The sequence below is a fragment of the Sciurus carolinensis genome, chromosome 12, assembly GCF_902686445.1.
Source record: "Sciurus carolinensis chromosome 12, mSciCar1.2, whole genome shotgun sequence".
In the NCBI taxonomy this organism is placed as follows: domain Eukaryota; kingdom Metazoa; phylum Chordata; class Mammalia; order Rodentia; family Sciuridae; genus Sciurus; species Sciurus carolinensis.
Window position 1 is genome coordinate 2522155 of NC_062224.1, and position 22762 is coordinate 2544916.

General features: G+C 53.7%; 1 protein-coding gene across 1 annotated transcript in view; it reads left to right on the top strand.

Annotated features, from left to right (window-relative positions):
- Positions 1–990: 990 nt before the first annotated feature.
- The window catches only part of Slc35f3 (solute carrier family 35 member F3), a 255451-nt gene continuing 233679 nt past the window's right edge, over positions 991–22762 (top strand). The window contains exons 1-2 of the mRNA XM_047520725.1: positions 991–1354; positions 1704–1933. Coding sequence (XP_047376681.1) covers positions 1302–1354; positions 1704–1933 — 283 coding nt within the window. The 5' untranslated portion in view covers positions 991–1301. The remainder of the gene's footprint in view (positions 1355–1703; positions 1934–22762) is intronic.

The following is a 22762-nucleotide window of genomic DNA, read 5'->3' on the forward strand; positions in this document are numbered from 1 at the left end:
TGACCTACCTCCTCCAGCCACACTCTACCTACCTATAGTCACTGCCCGGTCAATCCATACCTGGATTAATCCATGGATTAATCGAACCATTTTGCCTCTGAGAATTCTTGCATTGTCTCACACATGAGCTTTTGAGGGACACCACATATCCAAACCATAAACCTTGCCTGCTCCTGATCTTAGCAGGAAAATGTCCAGTTTCTCACACTAAGCATGAAGTTAGGGTTTGCTCGCAGTAGGATTTTGTAAGTTCTTTTCATCAAGCTGAGGAAGTTCCCTTTCATTTCTAAAGTGCTGAGGAACACCATATATTTAATATAAAAATGCTACATAGGGTAGTTGTGCAATTTGAATCTGATTTTGTGAAAAAAAAATGTATTTTGCCTTGGAAAAAAAGAGGCCATACTAATTCAAAGCCGTGACCTTTGGAAAACTGGCACTTTTCTTCTCGTCTTCCCGTATTTTCTAAATGTGCACCAGTGAAAATAACATTATGAAAGGTGGTTAGGTAATCTGGAGAGAATGGCGGGTGAACAAGGAAAATACAAAAAATCAACTAGAAGCTAAAGAAAAGCGGCACTTCTGAGGGGAGAACTGGCCGGGCTCGGCCTCATGGGTGGGAACGTGCGGGGATCCCAGCAATTCACCGGTGCACTTGGCCTCAGCTTTGCCTATGAAATACCATGTGTTTCCTGGCTTTCCGAGCATGGAGCCAGGTTTTTTCCTTTCGGAGTAGTTTTGCTCTTTATGAGGGGAGCGGGGGCGGGCGTGGAGAGCGAGGTGGGTTCCCAGCGGGGTCGGGACTGTGGCAAGCCCGGAGGCGGAGGAGCGCGCTGCGTGCCCCCGGGCTGCCGGGCGAGCTGGGGGCCGGGCGGGCGCGCTCCGGCTGGAGCGGGACGCAGCGCCCCCGCCTGGCTCGCGGCGCCGGCCGGGCACACCCCCGCCCGCCCAGGTGCCTCGGAGCTCACTGCTGGGAGCGCTCTCTCGGCCCCGCGGCGCCCGCGCCCGCGCGGTGCTAGGGCGGCGGCGACGGTGACAGGCGAGGGGCGCGGCGCTGCTCCGCCGCTTCGCTGCCGGCTGGCTGCAGTGGGCCCCGCGGACCGGCTCGAGTCGCCGGGCTGAGCCACCCGCCGCACGCCGCGGAGGCGCTCGGGGACAAACCAGGGCGCGCAGGGCGGCGCGGGGAGGACCCTTGGCGGGCAGCGCGCCCACCTCTCCCCGACCAGTGGCTGTAGCGAGTTCGGGCCCGCGGCCCCTCCGCCTCAAGTCTGGGAGCTCCCGGCCCCACTCTGCCGCTGCCTATGGGGATCCGAGAGTTTCCCGGCGGCGCACCCAGGGGCAAGAGCATCGCCATGTGAGTAGCGCCTGGGGCGTGGGCGCGCGAGCCGGCCGGCAGATGGCCGGAGTAGCGGGTGGCCTGTTGCAGCCACGACCTCCGGCACTCGGGGGGTCCCGGAGGGGCGGTGTGCATGGCAGAGTTGCTCGGGAAGTTTAAGGCACCCTCTCCCTCGCCACTTGTCCCAGCTCACACTGCCCAGGGAGACGGGGGACGAACCCGACGCCGAGGTTGGGAGCGAGCAGAGGAGGGTGGTGATCACCGCGAGGGGAGCACCCCCGCCGCGCCCTGGTTAGCCCAGGACCCGCTCCTCACCGAAACCCCCCCCCCCGTCTGTCCTTAATCCCTCCCTGCCTGCCCACCTCAGTGGCATGAGGAGGTCACCGGACGTCAGCCCCCGGAGACTGTCCGACATCAGCCCCCAGCTCCGGCAGCTCAAGTACTTGGTGGTGGACGAGGCGATCAAGGAGGATCTGAAATGGTCGCGCTCGGTGGAGGACCTCACCAGCGGGCCAGTGGGACTCACGTCCATCGAGGAGCGGATCCTGCGCATCACCGGCTACTATGGCTACCAGCCCTGGGCAGCGAGCTACAAAAGTAAGACCCCCATATTATTTCTCGGCCCACTGCTCTGCCTACCGCTGGCACAGCAGCCTGGGGAGCGCGCGCAGCGACGGTCCTGCCGCTGCCTTCAGCCCTGCCCACAGGTTTGCAACTTTGAGGAAGAGGCCTGGAGACAGTTCTCGGGCGCCTTCAGGGCGTCTGATCCGTTATTTCACCAGCCTCTCTCGCCCTTACAGTCACTCTCCATCCTATCCCCTTCCTCCGGAGGTGTCACAATATGGAGGGTAACCCTCTTGTGGCAGACCGTGAGAAATGCGCCAGCGAATCAGTATCCTGGACTGTAGCTTTGCTGTGGATCCGAAAGTGTTACTGGGCCCTGGGTCAGGCGCAGCTGGCTCTTTTGGAGAATGCAGACTTAGGCAGCCTGGATTTTGACTCTTCCCTGTGTCTCCTAGGCAGGATGAGAGAGGACAGTTCTTTAGATCTCAGCCCCTCCCTTTGCCTGGTGACTTTATGGGTCCTCCTGAGGAGGTTCCATATGGATCGCTGTAGATTCTGGCTTGGATCTTGCAAGAGGAACGTTTGGTGGCAGGTGGAGCAGCTGAAACTTTTCTTTGCCTGTGGGCTTCAGCTGATGACTGTGACCGTGCTCTGAGCAATTCCACAGATCTTACCTGTGTGGCCAGGATTGATCTGAGACATTCTTTCTTTTCCTTTTTTTTTTTTTTTTTTTTTTTTTTTTTGGATCGCTTTGGAAGAGAGAGAGGTTGCCTAAAACAAACTCCAGATGCTGATAAATATAACCATAACTGAGCGGTCTCATCACTGTGTTTGAATGTAGCAAAAAGAGACGTTTACCACTTTAGTCAAAGAAATGGGCACTGACTCACTTGTGAGTAAAAGACTGGACTGATAGCTTGATAATTTTGAGATTTTTAAAAACCTCTTATTGCTTGAAATTGCAATTTATTGGTCCTAGGGAAAAAAATCAGGCTTTTATAATTTAATTATATTCATCCCTAAAAGTATGTCTATCCTTAGATTATTCCTGAAACCTTCAAGTCCAAGCCAAACATCAGCAGTCTTCTAGCAATGCGCTTATTCGTTTTTGTTATTTTGGGGAAGAAGCATAGGGTTTGAATGTTTAGGCTGCATGCCCTTGCTGGTCTTTGGAGGACCTTGGTGAGTATATTTAATTCAGTGTAAGCCTTACAGTGATGCGTGTCTCCTCCAGTCTCCTGACTGCTGCTAAAATCATCGCTGATCTGCTGGCTTTAGATTGCAGAAGGAAGACAAGGGACCAAGTTCCCCTTCAGTCTGAAAACCATGGGGTGTGGGATGACAAGAATTCAAACCTTTTTTCTTATGGGTATGGATAGGAAGGACCCTGACTTTTTATTTCTGCTCTTTGAATTTCTGTTAGAAAATACACATTTTCTGTACTTTCTTTGTAACTGAAGACTATGATACAAGTCATAGTTTTTGTGGAGTCATCTCTTCAGCCCCTGAAATCATGATAAGGTTTATTTTTATAATTCCATATGTGCCTGGCTCTCTGTGCTTTGGGGAAATGATCACCTAGGTTAGTGACTTGAGGGGAGCTTATAGGGGCGATGACTGAGTCTGGTACAAACATACTAATGATTAAGACCATGGAAACGAGCCCCTTGAACCACCAGCAGTATTAAACACCCTCTCTCTGAGGTTTGTCAGGGAATAAGTACTAGCAGACAAGGCTGCACTAACTCTAGCGATATGAACAAAATCAGTTCACTCCACTCTGTTCCTGTGAGGATCCTTCTTTATTCCAAGGTATTTCCTTGCTACTAAGATGCTTTGGGTGACAACTGACATTTTGATGCATTAATTGGGTTTTCCGTTTAAATCTAGAGAAGCTAATGTTTTATTCATGCAGCGGGAGAGGTTTCAGGGCAGCGCTTTCACTGCCTGCCAGTTCTACCCAACTAAGAAAATAACAGCAGAGGCTCATCCATCTGCAGGTATCGGCTGGTTAATTTGTTGCTTAATAATTGAATTGAATAAATTGCGAGAGACATAATTACAGAATATTCTCCTCATGCTGCCCACCGCACATCACGGAGGCTCCGAGCCTGCTCCTTGATGTTTGGACAGCACCTCTCAGCTGTCTTTCAAAGTGGCTCTCACGTTGTGGCTATAGGAGCTGCCAGGAGAGCGGCTGGGCCCTGGGAGAGACCCTGGGCAGTGAGCTGCTGCCCAAGTGGCAGCAGGGTTGGCCAAGTGTGCGGCCAGGGCCCTTTGTTCCCGGGCTTTGGCAGTTAAGATAAATGAAATCATTACCAACTAGCTCAGCTCCAGCACTGAGAGCCACGAGTTTGACTCGGGACAAAAGACTTTTTATGAGGAATTACTTTTTTTTTAAAATCCAAAGCCCCTGAGTCCTGAGAGGGACAGTTTGTGTGGAAGTCGAGTTTTGTCAAGTAGGTGGGCGCGGCCCGGTCCCTCTTCCCAGCAGCCCCCTCTCCAGGCTGGCATTCGGAGCTTCTCAAGTAAACCACTGGTGTCACGGGCGGGGATTCCTTGAGTCACCAACTATGAGCACTTCCGAAACCCAGAAAGCACCTAGTGCACATGACTTGCTCAATAAATATTTGCTGAATGGCTGAATGGAAGCTGCCTGAACTGCTGATCTCTGGACATAGGACCTTGGGGTGCGCCTCTGAGTGATGCGAATCATTTACCTTTTTATGCCGACTGCCTGTTAATCTGGAGTTGCTTTGCTCTTACCTTGGAAGAGTTTTCTAAGCCATAGACTAGAACAGAATTCTTGATGATAAACTTTGGTTTAGCCCAGTGTTTCTGAACCTCTGAACTATCGATAGTTTCTCTGGGTGACTCTGTTGTGGAGACTGTGTTGTGGGGCACTTAGTGGCCTTGCTGGCCTCTGTCTATTAGATGCTAATAGAACAGACCACCACCCCTAGTTGTGACCACCAAAAATATCTCCAGATGTTCCCAGATGTCCCTTTGTAGGCTGCTTTTGGTTGAGACCCATTCATTTACCTGAACCCCACATTTGGTTCCCAAGTGACCTCTACTCTGCTGACCAGTGGTGCCCATGGAGCTGACCCACCTTCTGAATTCCTCACTTTCCCCTCCCTTCTCCTTTCTCCTGGCCCATCCCTTGAGCTTTCATGATGGGCCACAGTAGAATGAATGTTCTTCCGGATTGTTGGAAAGCCCGGGCTAGTGAGATTCCAGCCCCCACCCCATACATCAGTACCCCGAAGAGAGAGCTTTCAGAGTCGGAAGGATCCGGATAGCTGGTCAGAAGAACATCCTCGCCCTTCCCACCTCTGGCCACAGTAGGGAAGAGTGACCCATCTGAGTGTCTTCTGCTGCTTCTTCCTTCCTTCTCTGATGTTGCTGCCCCGGGGGGAGATGGCCGTGGGAGGGAAGAGGAAACCCAAGGTCAGGAGCACATCACCTGCACGTGGACAGCCAGCCCCCGGTGTCTGGCAGGGTGGGAGCAGTGCCTCTGCACAGGGAGGACTGAAGGGGCGACTCTGGCGATCCCGGACGGAGGGTCCCTTGTGGCTGGGGAGGAGCACCAGTCCTCCCGCCTCTGTTTCCTTTGTCCATTTGCCCTGCACCAGAGAACCAAGCTGCATGACAGAAGACGGGCTCGCTGTCCAGGTGTGCCCTTGTTGGGAGTAGCTGTGGCGGACCCTGCGTGGGCAGCAGAAACCCAGGGCAAGTGCTGCTGTGTCCAGGGTGTTTACACAGGCAGGGCGCTTCACTTGCGGAAGGTTTTGATGAAGGACAGAGAGGCTGGACACCCGAGGGATTTTCAGGAAGCAGGTTTATTGACTGCAGAGTCCAGCGAGGCTATCACCCAGATCATTCTCTGGACAATGGTCTAGAAATTCCTTGGACTTTATACCCAGTTGGAGGTTCACATGGCAGGTGCTTTCTGTTGCATTTTTTAGAAGTCAGAGGTTTTACACATCTTACCACAGAAGCAGGAGTAACATCAGCAGGTCCATGGTTAAACTTAGCTTTTGCAAGACAGAGTGGCAGAAACTAGGAAGCTCTAACCACACTGAGGTCTTTGGCAGAAATCTTTGCTGATAGTCTGTTAACAGGAACAATGCTGGCGAGGGTCTGCGGGGTGGCGGTCTCTGGCTGGCTTCGGTTTCACTAACAGAGCCGCTGACAGGGTGCTCTCAACTGCTGTCCTCGTCGAAAGCACTATTTTAGGAATAACTTTGAGGGAGGTCGGGTTTGTTGCTTGAAATGAGATACAACGGGCTTTGGAGTAGATCTAACGCTACATGGTGCTGGTGTGTTGAGATAAAAATGATTTTTTAGAGTGCTCATGGGTTAGTTTTAAGTCCTTTTTAGAGTGGAGGGTCCACCAATCCCAAAAGACCACCCATATTTAGCCCAGTTCTGTTTCAATTGCAATATGAGCCTGGGCCGGGAGCATACAGGGTACTGAGCAAAGTCTCCCTGATCTGGGTGGAGACTTGGGGTGCCCACTCACACAGCTGGGGACCAGCGTTGTGGAGGGTTTGCATGAGGTGACTGGAGGGCCTTTTGGGGGACTTCCTGGGCTCCCTCAGACTGAACTGTGCACCTGGACTGGAGGTGCCAGTGGCTGGCATGGTGGCTGCTGTGGTGGATCTCATGGTGTGCAGCACCCGTGAGGTCCTCTGGGGCAGCAGGGGTCAGGCCAGCGACTCAGAAGTGGCGCTGTGTCGGAGTTAGAGGAGTTGGTGGTAAACATCACTCTTGAAGGCAGCTCGGCGCATGACATATGGGGTGGAAAACACTTTAAAAGGAAAAAGTTGGAGGAGGCTGAGGTGGGGTAAACAGCAGAACCCACGCTCTCTAATGTGTTGGAGAGTGTGACTGCATACTGACAATTTAGTAGATGCTTCCCGAGTGTTGACAATGGCAAGGCAGAACTATTACCTTTTAAGGAAGCCTGTGCCCCGGTCCTCTCAGATCATGCCCATCTGGCTGTGAAGGGCACAGTCACACCTGCAGGGACGTGATGTCTCCCAGGCTTTCCAAGAAGCACAGACAAGGAGGTGTCTCACTGTCCTCTGTCTCCTTACAAATGCCTAGTGGGAGCAGGGAGCGATGGTCTTTCCTTAAGCAGCTGGAGAAATCCCAATTTGTGCACTGAAGAACGAATCCATGTGTGAGGCCGCCGAACTTTGTCGAGCATCTCCTGACGCTGTTGGAGATGCTCACGAGAGCTGGGGCCTTGCAGTGGCGGGAGGGTGGACTCAAGTCCTCCCGTGTGGCCGGGAGGAGCAAGGAAGTGAGATTCTGTGGCGCTGCATTCACATCCGGCTCCATCCCTTGGTAGACACAGGATAAGTTACTCACCACTAGGAGCATCTGGCTTCTCATCTGTGAAAGAGTGACGAGGAGGAAAAACCAGCCTATACCGTGTCACCAAGAGAACAGAGCCTTTTGGCAGGTCTTGCCAGTGCCCACGACCCCTCCGCTGCCTGGCACCATGCCCTCAGGTCCAGCCTGTGGCAGTAGATAGCACCACCTCCCTCCTGGGCCCATAGATAGACCAGGGCAGACTCCAGACCCACCTGCCTGGACCAGTCAGTGTCTCCTGGGATTCGAGATTGAAACCAGAAGTGTGCAGCCAGGTGCAGTGGAGCTCCCTCGTCCCCACAGCTGGGAAGGCGGAGGCAGGAGCATCTCTTGAGCCCACAAGTTCAAGACCAACCTGGGCAACTTAGTGAGATCCTGCCAGAAACAAACAGCAGAGGCTGAGCTCTGGCCTGGCGTGGGCACTTGAGTGGAGGAAACGCACCGAGGGTCTCTTTTGCCCCCAGGTCGGGGCAGAGGCAGAGGGAGCGAGTCTACCTGGAGAGGGCCTCCGCAGGTGCCTGAGAAAGCCCTGGTGGTCTGGTTGCCCTCCTAGATGGAGATCAGCCTGCAGCCCCTCCTCAAGCCTGGGGACCCACTGTCGGAGTGCACCGCCCCTTCCCCCGAGCCCGCGGAAGCTGGGCCCTGTGCTGTGCACCCGCAGGCTGCTCTGTGGGGACACTTCTGAGCCACGCCACGCAGTCCGTGTAGAACAGACAAGGCTCTGGGTAGCCAAGGACTTTTAGCTAGAGGAAAGGAAGCACTTCCTGACTGCTGAGAGGATGAAGAAGTCATGGCGCCCCATCAGTGGAGACTGCAGAAAGAGCCGGCCACCTGGCCACCCCAGCGGAGGGAGTAGCTACCTGTTCCGGCAGGGGATGAACTAGGGATTTTTTTCTTTTTTTTGGTTGATCTCCTTGGGCGTGCCAAGGACACTTTGAGCCATAGGACAAGCCACCACCTTATCACAGAGCCTCGGAAGGAATTGAATTATGCTATGAGGAACCTAGTAAATTCTTGTGGTGGGTGGTGGTGGCAAGCCTTTGGGCAATTGCCAGGCCATGGACACAGATTTTTCTGCCATGCAACTTGAGGTGTCTTTAATTTATGACATCTGGACTGTAGGAAATAAATTGCCCCACTGAGGAGATCCGTGAGTGGAAGGCCGCAGGCTGCGTTGGGCCCCTGAGGCTGGGGCTGGATGGACCTTCTCAGAGCAGTCTCTGATTGTGACATGTTTAGCTGCGGCGTTCAGATGTTCTCTTGTCAATCAGCTGTGTCTCATCAGTCTATTAGGAAATTATCTTTAGTCTTCTGTAACTACAGTGTTACAAAAATCAGGGTGTGTCCTCCACGTCTCTTCAGAAGGGCTGGAAGAGAGGTGCTCCTTCACAGGCTCAGATTTTGCCTCCTCGTTTTTCCTCTTAGAAATTGCGCCAGCTCCCTTTCAGGGACTGTTTAAGATGTAAAGGAACACAGTTACGGTCCTAGCGCAATGGGTAGCTGTGACGCAGCGTTCGCTCCTGCCGTGCTCCTGTGGGAGTTTCATAAACACTTTTCATGACAGACGTACGTTTCGTTGGCAGGCAATACCAAGGAAGAACTGGAAGTACCCTCCTCTCTCTATTTCTTTTGCTTTTAAAATCAGTCAAAGAAATTGTTGGAAGAGGAGGCAGATCATAAGCCAGAACAGAAAATTCTCAGGGTTTATCCAAAGGCCTTTACCTTGTCAGCGTTTCTTTTTATAAAGTATTGAACATAGAAATCGTGTATAGGTTTGTCTGATTTGATGCAGCAGGTTTGTTTCCAAAGTCACATGTAAATCAAATAGAAGCGATTAGGATTGGTTTTAAAACCCTAGGAAGCGCGGCACCGTGGAGGTGTAAATGCACTTGCTCCATCTGCAGTCAACGCTGGAGTTGGTGATTCTTTCACAATACATCGAGAAGCTTCCAAGTGGTGGCTGGAAAACAGAAGCCCACTGCCTTTTCCACCAGGACCTGTCCCCACCACGCCCTCTGCGGAGAAGCCCGCTGGCCCTGCAGTGACTTCAGGACATCACTTCATGGAACCCCAGATGCTTCCCATGGAGGGGCTGGTTTGTGCCTGGACTAGAAGCAGATAGAACCATGAAGTTACTGCAAATGCATGTTTATTTATTCATGAACCATCCGCCCACCCATCCTTCATCATTCAACCATCAAAAAATACCTGTTTTGAAGGGCAGTAAGAATATTTACAACCAAGGTAAACATACACTAATATACACTACAGGTGCTGTTTTCTAGAAGATTCCATACTGGGAAGACCAGGCATACACCTGCAAATCCACAAATTGCATTGGCTTCAATCCACACTTCTCTTGTCCTGGGGCCATCTCACAACTGCGCTGTGGGTCTCTTTGTGGTCGTCCTCTACTTAAATATCTGGTGCTGATTTGGACCAACATTGACCTGCCATAAACTAAACGCTGTATTATGTAATTCTGTTGCATGGCCTAGGAACCATGACCAGCTAGGTACAGGAGAGGGTACTAAGCCCCAGAGAATTCCTTTTCTCTTCCTTGGAAACGTGAGCCCTCCTGCTGTCATCAGAGATCGAATCTGTTCCTTTGATGTAGCCTGGAGCACTTAGCATTTTTTCCTTTTGTGTGACGGGTTGATGAGTTGAGCCAGGTCACCAGCACATTGCTTCGACCGTGTTTTCTGCTGCGGGCATTCCGTGTCTCTCCAGCTGCAAACAACGCTGGCTCGACCCCGCCTTCTCCTTTAACTAGGGGCCTGGTGGAGATAACGTGGACTCTGGTCCATTCGGAGGAGCCAGGACGTGCCCCGCTCTACCTGTTCTCACCTGCCCGGTCAGGTGCTGTTTGTGCAGATCCTCTAGCTCTGCCAGGAGGAAATCCGCAGGTTCACAGAGTGACCTTGTGACGCTGCTCTCGTGGTCAGTCAGCTTGAGTCGCCACACTCTCCAAGGCACAGGGACGTGAGGGGAGCGGGTCTCCAGGGGCACCACCCCTTTTACATACTCATAAAGCCACAGCGTCCTGGTTAGCTTGACTCGTACTTTGTGTGCTGTTGATTGTGGAAAGACCTGGAGTTCTGCTCTGCCACGTCTTCCCCTGGCTGATCCTTGAGTCACCTCCCCGACCTCTGGTGTGTGTGCTCCCCACACTCAAGGTCTCCTGGTTAAACCACAGGCTGAACGCAGGCCTGGGGGTCGCCTCAGGGCCCTCTTCCTGGGCCCCACCTCCTCTTCCTGCTGAGCACAGGGAATTCTGAGCCCTGAGGGAGCTTGGGCTGCAGGTGGTCAGCAGGTGGCTGAGGTCATTTGAGCCAACACCCAGAAGCATGCTGGGCTTTCTCTGTGGCTTTTGGGCAGATGCGTTGCCTTTTTAGGGAGAGTGGCAGCTTTGTCACTGTGGTCATTTAGCTACCTTGTGTCTGATGAAGGGGAGCGGTGATGAGATGGGGTATCTTCTAGGAACTCCCAAGACTCAGCAGTGCGTAGGGACCACGCCCGGTTTCCCCCTGGCCCTGTCTGTGCGGCTTGGGAGGGGTCAGCTGTGCCAGACAGTGGGGAGGGTTTCAGAAAACTTTGCCTGTTCAACTGTTTCGTGGGTATTGTTATTTTCCTTGGACTCAACAGTGTCAGTGCGGTTTTGTGGGGGAATATCCTTATTCCTGAGAGGTGTCATGTTTATAATGTACTTACAAGTAGTTCAACAAGTTCAGACGCGCCCAATGGCAGATGAATAAAACATGGCAAAAATTTAATACTTGGCGAATCTATATGAGAGACATCAACCTTTCTATAAATGTAATTAGAAAAAAATTATTGCTTCAACCAATGGTGTAGCATAATTTAGGCTTGAAGGGAAACAGTTCAGATCATTACATCAGAATTAGGTCAAAAAACAGAGAAAAGGGTTGGCGTGCTGCCAGCTGTCCCCAGGGGAGGAGCAGATACCCTTCCAGGGCCAGGCCTGTCTGTCACTGGCTTCTGGCCACCCTCAGCACCTGCCTCCATTTCCCTCCCATCAGCCCCCATCCCTCCAGTGTGCTTATCCACGCGTGGAGCTATATCAGGTCCGAGATACTTTGAGGAAAGGAATCTGCCTTTTCAGAGGTGTAGACTTCTCCACCATCTCCCCAAATGGTTTGACCTTTTGTGCCTTACGTAAGTGTCTTGGGTGGACCCCTTGCCTCACTGAGAAGTCAGGTGGCCTCACATCTGAGTCTGCGTCCCAGGCTGTTCTAAGGGACTTCTGGCCCGTGGTGCAGTGTGCTCCTCATGCCTGGTGCCGGGTCTTCCCTTGATCTCTCTGCCCCTCCTGAGTAAGCTCTCTTCGGTGCTTGAGTACTCAGCCCTTCGTGGGACTCCCAAGGGTGGGGGCGAGGTCACAAAGGAGGCCATGCCTCCTGAGGGCGGTTCCCTGGAGAAGATGGACTGGGGAAGAGGGGAAGGGTCAAGTGGCTTCCAGACCACAGACCACTCAGAATTCCCACAGTAGCCAGGCTGGGGAACTGGCCCAGGTTTTTGTCGACAGAGGACTGAACGAGAGAATGTGTCTGAACACAACAGTGTGTCACTCGGCCTGAAGAAGACGCAGTGATGTCGTTTGCAGGAAATGGATGGAACTGGAGAGAATCATGTTAAGGAAAGTAAACCAGACTCAGAAAGTCAAGGCTCATGTGTTTTCCCCCGTATGGGGAAGCAAAAAAGGCTCTCCTGAAAAGAGAAGGGAGGCCGGGCGCGGTGGTGCGTGTGCGCAGTGGTGTGTACGCCTGTAACCCCAGTGCTCAGGAGGCTGAGGCAGGAGGATCTCGAGTTCAGAGCCATCCTCAACAACTTATCGGGGCACTTAGCAACTCAGCGAGACCCTGTCTCTAAATGAAATATTTAAAAAGGGCTGGGGATGTTGCTCAGTGGTTAAGCACCCCTGGGTTCAATCCCCGGTACCAGGGGGGCATCTGCAGTGGGACGAGGGGGCCAGGTGCAGCCAGTGCTGGCGAGTCTCCCCGTGCAGGCGTGGGCGACTGGCGGTTCAGAAGGAAGCAGGCAGGGCAGGAGGAAGCGGGAGCAGCAGGCCCGCGTGGGCTCCGGCCCCAGGCAGTGTCCGTCTGATGTGGTGAGCTCTTCCACATGGCAATGCCTTGGACTGGAACATCCCCCAGAGGCTCAGGTGTTAAGGCTTGGCCCCAGGTGGCCCTCAGGGGAGATGGCAGAACCTTTAGGAGTGGAGCCCAGGGGAGTCCTTAGGTGACTGTGGGACCCCAGGCTCCTCCTGATTTGCTTCTTAGCTCTGCACTGAGCAATTTGCTTCACCATGTGCTCCCTGCTGCTGCTGTCCAGTACCCCCACTAGAGCACTAAAACCAGTGGGTCCACCTGATCCCGGACTGGACCTTCTGAAACTGTGGGGAAAGTAAACCTCTTTTCTTTATAAGTGCATTGTCTCAGGTATTTTGTTATAGTGCTGGAAAGCCGACTAATGGAGTGAGCTGGGTGGCAGTGTACCTGGATGTAAAATAGGTGTGCATGTAAACACCCTTCCAGTGCTTTGCTATATTTTGCATCACAATTTAAAAGTCTCTTTCTAAAAGATGGCTTTTGTCGGGTGGGGGCTACTGTGTGTAGAGACTTGGACCCCTGGATGTATTGAGTTGTTCACAGAAAAGATGGTGGCAGCCATGGACCCTGGAGATCAGAGCTGGAAATGCAGGACTCCAACTCCTTTGTCACCCTTGTGTTGTTGAAGTCCAAGGGGCAGGACAAGGCTTCAGCCTGAGCCCCTTGTTTCTTGTAAGCTGAAGCACGTCTCGTCTCCCTTTCTGCTGGAGAGCCGCCTCTCTTTTCCCTTGTAGGTTAAACACACAGGTCGAGGCACCGCATGAGTGCAGTGTTGAGTCTTCCCGAAGCCCCAGATTGGCTGAGTCAGTCCTAATGAGGCCCCCAAGGCCGGAGGAGGAGCATTGGGCTTGGGTCTGAGCCTCCTTCTCCTCCCTGCCCTCTTCTTACTACTCACCAGTCCCACCCTGGAGGCCGGCAGTGGAGGCTGAAGGATTGGCACATTTTAAGTCTTATCCATGTGAATTCCCAGTTCTCATGAAGAAGCAGCTAACGCTCAGGTTTGAGGTTTCTGTTAATTTAAATTCCCATCCTTTCATCCTTTGATTAATTCCAAATAGCCCAGCCAACATTCTTTTTTTTTTTAAACATAGAATTTTATCCTACAACTTGTTTTTTTTAATGCAAAGTGGACCCAACACCTGGAACCGTAGTGTCGGTGTAGTGGGGAGAACAAAGGCCTTGCTCACTGAACGACCCGGGTCTGGGCAGGAGAGCGAGTCAGGTCTGGAAGCTAAAGGAAGCAAGGGGACGAAGAGGCCCGGGGCACAGACGGGAGCAGCGGTCCGGGAGGCCCTGGGGTGGAGGTGGGCTTCACGTCCTGTCGATGGGCCCCGCCCGCCGCTCTGCATTTCCACTGTTGGCACAAGTAGCTGGGGTTGGCACGAGGTGTCCAGTCCATCGGGAATGCTGCCGTCCTGTGGTCCAGCAGCCTGGGTGTGCGGGTAGGAGGGAGCCCTAGCTCTCCAACTGACGGCATCTCCCAGGGAGCGTGGAGGTGTCCCGAGGTTCAGATGCGTGCAGAAGGAGCTGGGTGCATAAGTATCGGCTGCTGACAGTGGCCCTCGTTCGTGGGGCCCCCTGGGTGGGTCCCGGGGAGGGGGCACCAGTCAGCGCTCACGTCACCCCTTCCTGCTGCCCGTGTGCGCCTCGCCTCTGCAGCCAGAGCCTTCCCGTGTACAGAGGCCCTTGTTCCTGAAAGAACCCGGGGCCTGCTGGAGCAGCCCGGGTGGCTTCCTGGCCATCGCTAGCAGCCAGTGGGTTGTACTGCCGAGCTGTAGGACCCTGTGTAAAAGCTGCTGCAAAGAAACCGGAGTGTTGTGTTGGATCTCAACTCCCTGCTCGTGCGGGCAGGTGGGGTTGGACTTCCTCGGCTCCTGCCGGCAGGTGGGGTCTGGCAAGGCTGCGGAGCTCAAGCTCTTACCGGTGGGCCATGCCCCCCAGCACCACAGCAGAGCCTGGCAGCTCACCACCGACTTCTTTTCAGGTTCTTGTCTCATGAATTCAAAAAATAAAATTCTTAGACCAGGATGAGTGAGTAGAATTTATTGAGGAATAAACGCGAAGCAGTAGGAAACCCCAGAGCACGTTTGCTCCGTCCGAGAGTTCTGGTCCAGGGTTCCTGTAGCCCTCGGGTCACTGCTGTTGAGCCACACTTCACCAGCACGTGGGTCAGCCCTGAGTCCCTTCCAGGTTGCCTGGCTTCCATTTGCTTCCCGCCTCAGGAAGCCAGAGGTGGAAGGCGTCGATTTGCACATGCGTGGTGGGGTGTCTGGCGTGCGTGGGGTGCTCTTCCGCAGGGGGCATCCCTGCTGTGCAGGCTGGGCTGCCCAGGAGACAGGGGACGAGTCCAGTCGCCCCGCTCGCCTTGGCGCTCCGCCGGGCCCTGGTGCGTGGTGCTGTGCTCCGTCCTGCCCGCTCGCCGTGCCCGGCTTCCCTCTGCTTTCTGGCAAGTCCCCGGGGAGTCCTGCTAGATCAGGGCCTTCTGCAGGATCACATGCTGGGTGGACTCTGCCCAGGTGGGTGTTGGATGCTGAGAGTCGAGGGGTGAATGACGGAAGGTGACAGGGTCGTCAGACTGAGGAAGGTGCCACCATGATGGGAAGACCAGAGGCTGGTGGTGGCGGCTGGACCAACACGGAGCCGCCAGTAGGAGAGCAGGCGGGCGTCCGCAGGAGAGGGAAAGAGGGAAGGAGTGTCCAGGACTGTCCCCAGGACGACTGGGCAGCGTGGTGTGCCCTGCAGCAGGTAGGGGAGATGGCGGGGCCTGCGCTCAGCCGGACCCCCAGGGGGACTGCCGCGGCACGTGTCCACACTTCCGTCCTGTTCCAGGCTCCTTTCAGTGACCAGGACCCCGAGGGGCCCGCTCTCAGAACGCAGCTTGGACAGGTGAACGCCACCTCGCGTTTGTGGTCCAGACGCTGGTGACGTGGAGAGCGGCCGAGAGTGTGCGACTCAAGTGTAGAGCAGAGGCCGAGGCCACTCTGGCCGGCGTCAGGAACGCGCTCTGCATGGAGGACTGAGGAGTGTGTGTCCCAGGAGGGGACGAGGCCTTGTCCAGCTCGCACTGGGCTTGCTGGGCTTCGGGAGACCCACGTACGGAGGCCAGCCCAGCCCCCGTTCCAAGCAGGGGCTCGCTGAGGTTTCCCGGGACAGAACATGTCCTGGCGCAAGGCATGGGTGGAGCTCAAAGAGGAAGCAGCCTCGGAAGCTGTGGAGGCCCTCGGAAGCTCAGGGCCAAGGGTCACAGCCGTCTCACACCGTCTTCTGCAGCATCTTCTATCGTGAAAGTTTCATGTTAAACTCAAGAGACAACATCAAACAATCGCTCCTGTCCAGCTTTCTAAAACTACTTCCTAGAACTACTGCTTATGGCCTGTGTGCCAGCTGCCCAGCCAATTTTATTATGGGGCTCCACTCTCAACACGGACATTGCCACATCTGTTTTTTGCTGGAATGGGATCATAATTCACACATTATCTTGCAGCTCACTTTTTGCTTAATTGTATACACGGCACGTACATAGACACACGCATAAAACTGCACACACATCCGTACAGTATTATTGGTCTCTTCCAAGGCCAGTACCTGTCAGTTATACCGTGCAATAGAAGTATCTGGATGTGGCACCTCTTCCTGCTGAACTCCGGGTGTGAGAGGAGCAAACCCAGAGAAAGGCCAGGGGTGCAGGGACGCCCATAGGAGCACAAGAGGGAACCCCGATAGAGCTCGCGCTGGCCGCGCCTGACGCCTGCTCCTTGCTCCCCTGCAGCAGCGGCCAATCCCCGCACGCCTGCAAACCAGTGCCCTTGGCCACACTGGGTGTGCCTCTCCCGTTCCAGGATGGTTTTCCAAGCAGGATGCCTAACCTAAGCTGCAGCCTCCATGGGAAAGCCGCCTGAGAAGCCGAGGAGCACAACCTGACGTCGGCGAGGCCTTGCCCTGAGTCCCCCGCCCCCCCGCAGCACCTGCATTCCTTTAACCCCGCCCGTCGAGGGGTCAAGGCTTTTGCAGTGACCCTCTGTGCAGTTCATCGTGTGGATTCGCCTCGGGTTTTTCTGTGAGGTAGGTTTTTAGAAATGCAGGTCCTGGGTCAAAGGGAATGCACGTTGGATTATTAGGATTTCTCCCTGCAAAGTGGCGGTGCCGATGGCTGACGCTCACTCCGCTGTGCACCAGATGTCTGGTTGCTCTGTACTGGATAGGCACAAGCTGACTTTCCTTCCCTCCCCAGTCACTGCCCTGGGGACCCTGGCCTGGCTGGCACACTGCTTGCACCCGGCGCAGTCATTTGGAAGAGTCGGGGGAATGCACCGTTCTCTCTCCACACCTTACACGGTGGTAGCTCGGGTGCCAGTTCCCGTGGGCCTGCCTTTCTCTCAGTTTTGTAGCTATGGTGTTTCTGCTGCTCTTCCGCTTGCCTTTCCACTGTGCAGTGTCAGTCACTGACCGGGAAGGGGTGGTGCAGAGGCAAGGGTAGGAGAGTCACCGAACCCCACGGTCTAGGGCGACCTCATGATCCTTAGGATGTGGAGGCTTCGAGGGATCGGGTCCGCACATCCCTGTTAATGTGATGACCTTGAATAAGGAGAAGGGAGGAGGAGGGTGAAGGATGGATCTTGCTCAAAAGGTGGGCATGGAATTTGGGGGCAGCAGTCCATTGCCTGGACTCTGCTGTGTCTGCGTGTCCTTGTGGCTCACAGGGCCCGCTGGTTCCGCTCCACTGAATCCCAGCTACTCTGACAGCACATTAAGACCCTTTTCTAGAAACCCACAGCGCACGCACCGATGGACTGTTGCGCCCTAACTTTGTCACTGGAACAAGTGTACAGTCACAATCTCATAACAGGATTTGCTGGGCAGAGGCAGAGGATGTGTCATGAAAGCTCAGCTTATGTAACGACAGAGCTAAGTAATCATTTGTTTAATGTCAGTCTCTCCCGTTAGGGGAGCTGCCGTTGAGGAACTTCCAGAAAGGCAGAGCTTGCTCTGCTGCACGTGGCCCCATGTGCAGAACGGCAGCTGACACATAGTCTGTGCTGAACTCATTTGTGAAATCAATGAATCACTTAGTTAAAATTTTGTGACATTTAAAAAGCCAATTGTGCCCACAACCGTCCTGGCTCCACGGTGGTCACGTTGAGGTCCATCTAATGACACCGTGCCGTCCTTGCTCACGCTGCCGTTAGCTTGTCCTTGAGGACTTGTCCTTCATATATTGCACCCTAAGGATGTTTCTTTCTGGTTGCCCTTGGGGAGACCAATCATCGGCTTTGAAGCTAGATTGTTTTGCCACTTCATCCAGGTATGACTGATAAGCAAAACCTGTGCATATTCAACGTGCAGTTTGAAGAGTGGACAGAGGCATGCACCTGTGGCCCCTTCACACACTCAGGGAATAGACACGTCCATCAACCCAGCAGTTTCCTGGCCTCTTGTTTGTTTTGTGGTAAAAACTCTTTACATGAGATGACCCTCTGAGGTTTTAAGTGTAGACAGGGCATTGCTAACTGTTGCCCCACCGTGGGCCCCAGATCTCTAGGACTGCCTCATGGTGCATGACTGAAGCTTTAAACCTGTTGAGCAGCAGCTCCCAGCCTGCTGGCCGCAGCCGTGGTTAGACTATGTTCGGATCCTCAGCAGTGGGATGGTTCAGTAATTCTGCTGGGGCTGCCTTTTTCGATTGGTGTGTTGTCCTCCTGGTTCCTGCATGTCATCCGAGGTGTCCAGATTCCCTGTCATTCATAACAGACAAGATATGAAAATAACCCAGCGATGATTGGTGAATGAATGGAGACGAGATTTTGTTTTAGGAAGTAGCCAGATACCATCCCGGGGCAGTTCTGGTGACAAACATGGTGTTCACAGCAAGTCACTGAAATGCGGAAAATGGCCCTTCCTGTTGGACAGGACTGGAAGCTGCACTGTTTACACTGTGTGGCTCATACACTCGCTTGAGGGATGGTCTGGAATCCGCTTCAGTTTTCAGCAGTCCAAGGGGAATTTGGTAGCTTTCTGGGGGAAAAGCAGTGCATAGTCTTGCTGGTAGATGTTTCCCCCTTTGAAAAGTAAGATTCCATGCAGTTTACCCAGAGTCCCCTTAAATTCTAGATGGCTTTGTTCTTTGAGCCTGGCCAGCCTGCGTACCAACCCTGCGTCATCGACAAGGTGCAGTGGCTGAGCAGCTGGCGTGCCGGGCTCTGCTTTGCCAAGTCTACCCAGCTCGCCTGCCCACTGTGCGGTGCCAGTCACTGACCGGGAAGGGGTGGCGCAGAGGCAAGGGTAGGAGAGTCACCGAACCCCACGGTCTGGGGCGACCTCAAGATCCTTAGGATTTGGAGGCTTCAAGGGATCGGGCCCGCACGTCCCTGTTAATGTGATGACCTTGAATAAGGAGAGGAGAGGGGGAGGGTGAAGGATGGATCTTGCTCAAAAGGTGGGCATGGAATTTGGGGGCAGCAGTCCATTGCCTGGACTCCCCTGTGTCTGTGTGTCCTTGCGGCTCACAGGACCTGCTGGTTCCGCTCCAGCTTTGATGTGCCTTCCGCTCCAACCCTCCCGGCTCAGCTTGTGGCTTGCAGCTCTCTCTCCAGGGGCTGGTCCAGGCCTCCGTGTCTGGCAGGAAGCGTGACCCTGGAGCCTCAGGTCTGCCTGAGGGGCAGCGCAGGGTTCCAGGCCTCCAGCACAGCCGGTCATCAACCTGGTCTGGCCCGTTATCTAGTCTGTTTTGCTCGATGTCAAGGGAAGTGTGCTGACCTGTAACCTGGAAGCCCAGGAAAAGCCCTTCCCGGTGGGAAAGGGTTGAGTCGTGTCAACAGCGGCAGCAACGGGCTCAGAACCCAGGAGCGTGAGAAGGCCCTGTCGCCGTCGCAGGCACAGGTGCACGTCACGCTCTTGGCAGCAGCTCGTGAGACGGCCGTACAGTTAGTGTTGACTCGTGCTGCTGTGACTGAGGACAGAGGGGATGGAACTGTGGCCGCACCGCTGGGTCAGGCGGCCTGTGGGGCATCTGCAGCCCATCACTGGAAGAGCATTGGCGTTCCTGGTGCCTCCCGGAAGGCGCTCGGCTTTGCCCTTGGGTGGTACCAACCCTGTGACTGGCATGGGTGGATGATGAGTGGATTTTCCTGGCTGAACATCTGTATGAGGAGAAGAGTTTTCCTTAGGCCTCTGATTGTGTTGTGAGCCTGACATCGACAGGAGACCATGGCACAGGTCACATTGCTAGAGCACCAGGCGCTGGGCAGACAGGAAGAACCTTATAGCTTGGCTCCCAGCACGGCTGGCGGTCCACAGGGTGCCCCAGATTGTGATTCGGCAGGAAGGAAAAGCGGAATCATCAAGAGGCACACTACCTTTCTGAAGATTTTTAGGAAGTAGGAGGTGCAGAATGGTTCTTCCACGGTGAGGTCTGCTTCCCGAGGAGGGCGCTTTGGAGTGGGTGGAGGTACAGGTTCTCCTCCCGATGCCAACGGGAGGGTGCTGTCCATCCGGTGGGCTGCTCACGTGGCATATCTCAGGCTGGACTCAGTGTTTTCAATAGGCTGGACCTACCACTCTGAGGCCAAATGATGGCGACTTGTAACGTCGGAAACAGGTTGTAAGATTTTAAGACCGAGCGGCACATTTGGCGCTTTCCCGGCGGCCGTGGCTTTCTGTGACGGCTGGAGTGAGGCGTGCAGGCTGCACATACACACATGCATGTACTGCTGCGGCTGAGCAGGAAGTACTGCGTCCCGCGCAGCAGACTGGAAGAGGCGGCTTTAGTGCACAGCCTGCCTCCGGAATCTCAGCCTCGCGGCTTCGAACCCATGGAAGGGTGTGGGACACACTGCTGGTGTGGCACCTTCCAAAGCAAAGACTTCTTCACCGAAATTTATTTTATCACTCCATAAAATTCAGGATCTGTGTTCAATTTGAGTATCCAGAACTCTCAGATGGAGCCGCCTGAGGCTTGCTGACATTCCAAGTGACCTAAAGTTCTGTTTGGATTTCCAATAAATTACAAATAAAAATAAAGAAAGAATAGCAGATAAATGTGGCACCAAATGTCTTGAATGCAGATGTGTTTGTGAATAGTTGCAAAGCAGTATCTAGTTGATGTGGAACAATTATTATTGTCATTGCGACCAGTGTAACCAAACTCTTGGGTTCTGCAAGGGGCGAAGGGGGATTGGAAAACAAAGATTCAAAGACAGATCTTGAAGATGAAGCTGGGATCAGGTGGAGCTCTCTGATGGAGATGCAGATCTAAAGAGTTGCACCAGCAATCTTTATTTATATATGTCTCATTATCAGGTTAAAGACTATGCAACATTATTTGTTGTATTCAGGGAAGTTACAGAAACTAGGACATCTATGTAACTTTTCCATACTTGCAATGCACAGGTGCAAAGTGCAGGGTTAGGAGCTTTGTGTGGCTCTCAAGAAAGTCCATTGTTTCAAGTTACTGTAAGGCAGGCAGGAACTGGAGAAGCAGAGCTGGTGAAACATTGTGGGTGTCTAGCATAAGAGTTCCTTCCTTCCCAGGAGCTGTGCGCCTGAGATCAAGGGCAGAGCTGATAGGATTCTTTTACAGAGCCTCCTCATGCAGGGCATTGCCACAGCAGCTAAGCATCCTGTGCCCTTACACAGAAACATTCCCAGACACCAGGCATGCCACAGCCATGAGGTCACCAGACCTCAGCCACTCAGTCTCAGTCACTTCTCTCCCATCCTCTGTCACCGCTCTCCACAGTCATTGAAAATGTGTTCTTATTTGGATGACTCCTAAAACAATTTACATAAGGCCAGTGGTCTCTGTGCCCGCAGTGGCTGGTGGTCAGTGGGTGTTGGGAACTAGGGTAGCTCTGCTCCCTCAGAAACTGAAAATGTTGCTCAGAGGTGGCTGCTGAACTGCTCCCACAGCGGTGACTGAGCCAGGGGGTGCATTTCTAAGTTCAGGTTTACACAGAGATGGCGCCATGTCTGAAGGAACAGCAGGTGCACTGGGTTCCACTGCCTGGCTGTGTGGCCTCGGTTATGTTCCTTACCCCTTTGCTTAATTTCACCACCTGCAAGATGGGAGACTGGGATGATATCTTCAGCAACATAAATCCAAATGTCACTGAGAGACAAGAAAATAAAAGGCTAAAATGTGTCATCTGTAAAAATAATTGTCACTCCATGCAACCTCACTTCCCCCCATATCCACGGAGAACCTGGAGTCTCTGCAGCTTCCTTGTATTGCTTTTGATGGGCTCATGGATTCAAGGCATGCTAAATTTTGCTCTTAACCTCATTCTACTCAGTGATGAGTAGAAGCTGGCATTTGGCCAGTTTTTGTAGAGAGACAGGAGGGCACAGTGGGGACTAGGGTCACTGGGAGGTGCCTGCCTTCTAATAGGGGGAGTTGCTGGTCACTCCTGCCATCTGGTACCAGGGCCAGATCTTGGAACTTTTTAAGAGAAGGTTAAACCTAGGGTTCCTGAATAGCATTATATTTTAATGTCGAATTCAAATTTGAAAGAGGTCCTTTTCCAAAGTCCGTGGGCTAAAGGAACACTTCTGTGAGCTAGAGCTTCCTTGAGGACTGCTGGCTTCTGACTTCTGACGAGTAATTCAGAGAGTGACTGCAACTTTAAAGTCTTTGACCAGCAGACCGTGGAGGAAGCGATGTTTTTAGTGTGGCCTCTGGGCAAGTCCTCAGGAGACCTTGCCCCTTCCCCCTGCCCTCTTGCTGCCTTAAGGTGGCCACGTGAGGAAATCCAGCTGGCCCGCTCACGGAGGAGCCAGGCCTGTGTTGAGGCCCCCAGGCTGTCCAGCTGCTCTGGCCAGCAGCTGACTGCAGCTGTACCCGTGTGCCCAGCAGAGAACGGCAGAGCTGCCTGGCCGAGCCTCGTCCGCACTGCCAGCTCAGGGAATGGGAGCAGGTGAGGGATGGCGTGAAAGCCCTGGGTCCTGGTGGGCTGATGGTCTCCCGTAGGGGTGATTCTGTGACACAGAGGAAGCTGCCCATCTGAAATTAAAACCGCAGAGAACCCTCCCAGCTGGGCATCTGTCTTCTGGCTGTGTTCCTGTGCCTTGGCCTCAGAGAAGGTTCTTTTCCCACTTCGATGGGCAAATTTGTCTGCATATTTGCACTGCTGCCGTTGCTCCTGGGCTTTCGCGCTGTGTGTGTGGATGCAGCTCCACACGACTGCAGCCATCTGGGGTCATGACGCCATGATCGCCCCTGAGTAATGGGACAGGTTCCTCCTGTGTGGACCCCAGCAAACCGCAGACGGAGGACACCACTAGAATCCTGCTGCACCAGGCTTTACGCTCGGGCGCTGGCTCTGGGGATGCGCCCGACACTTCCACATCCCTCAGGAGA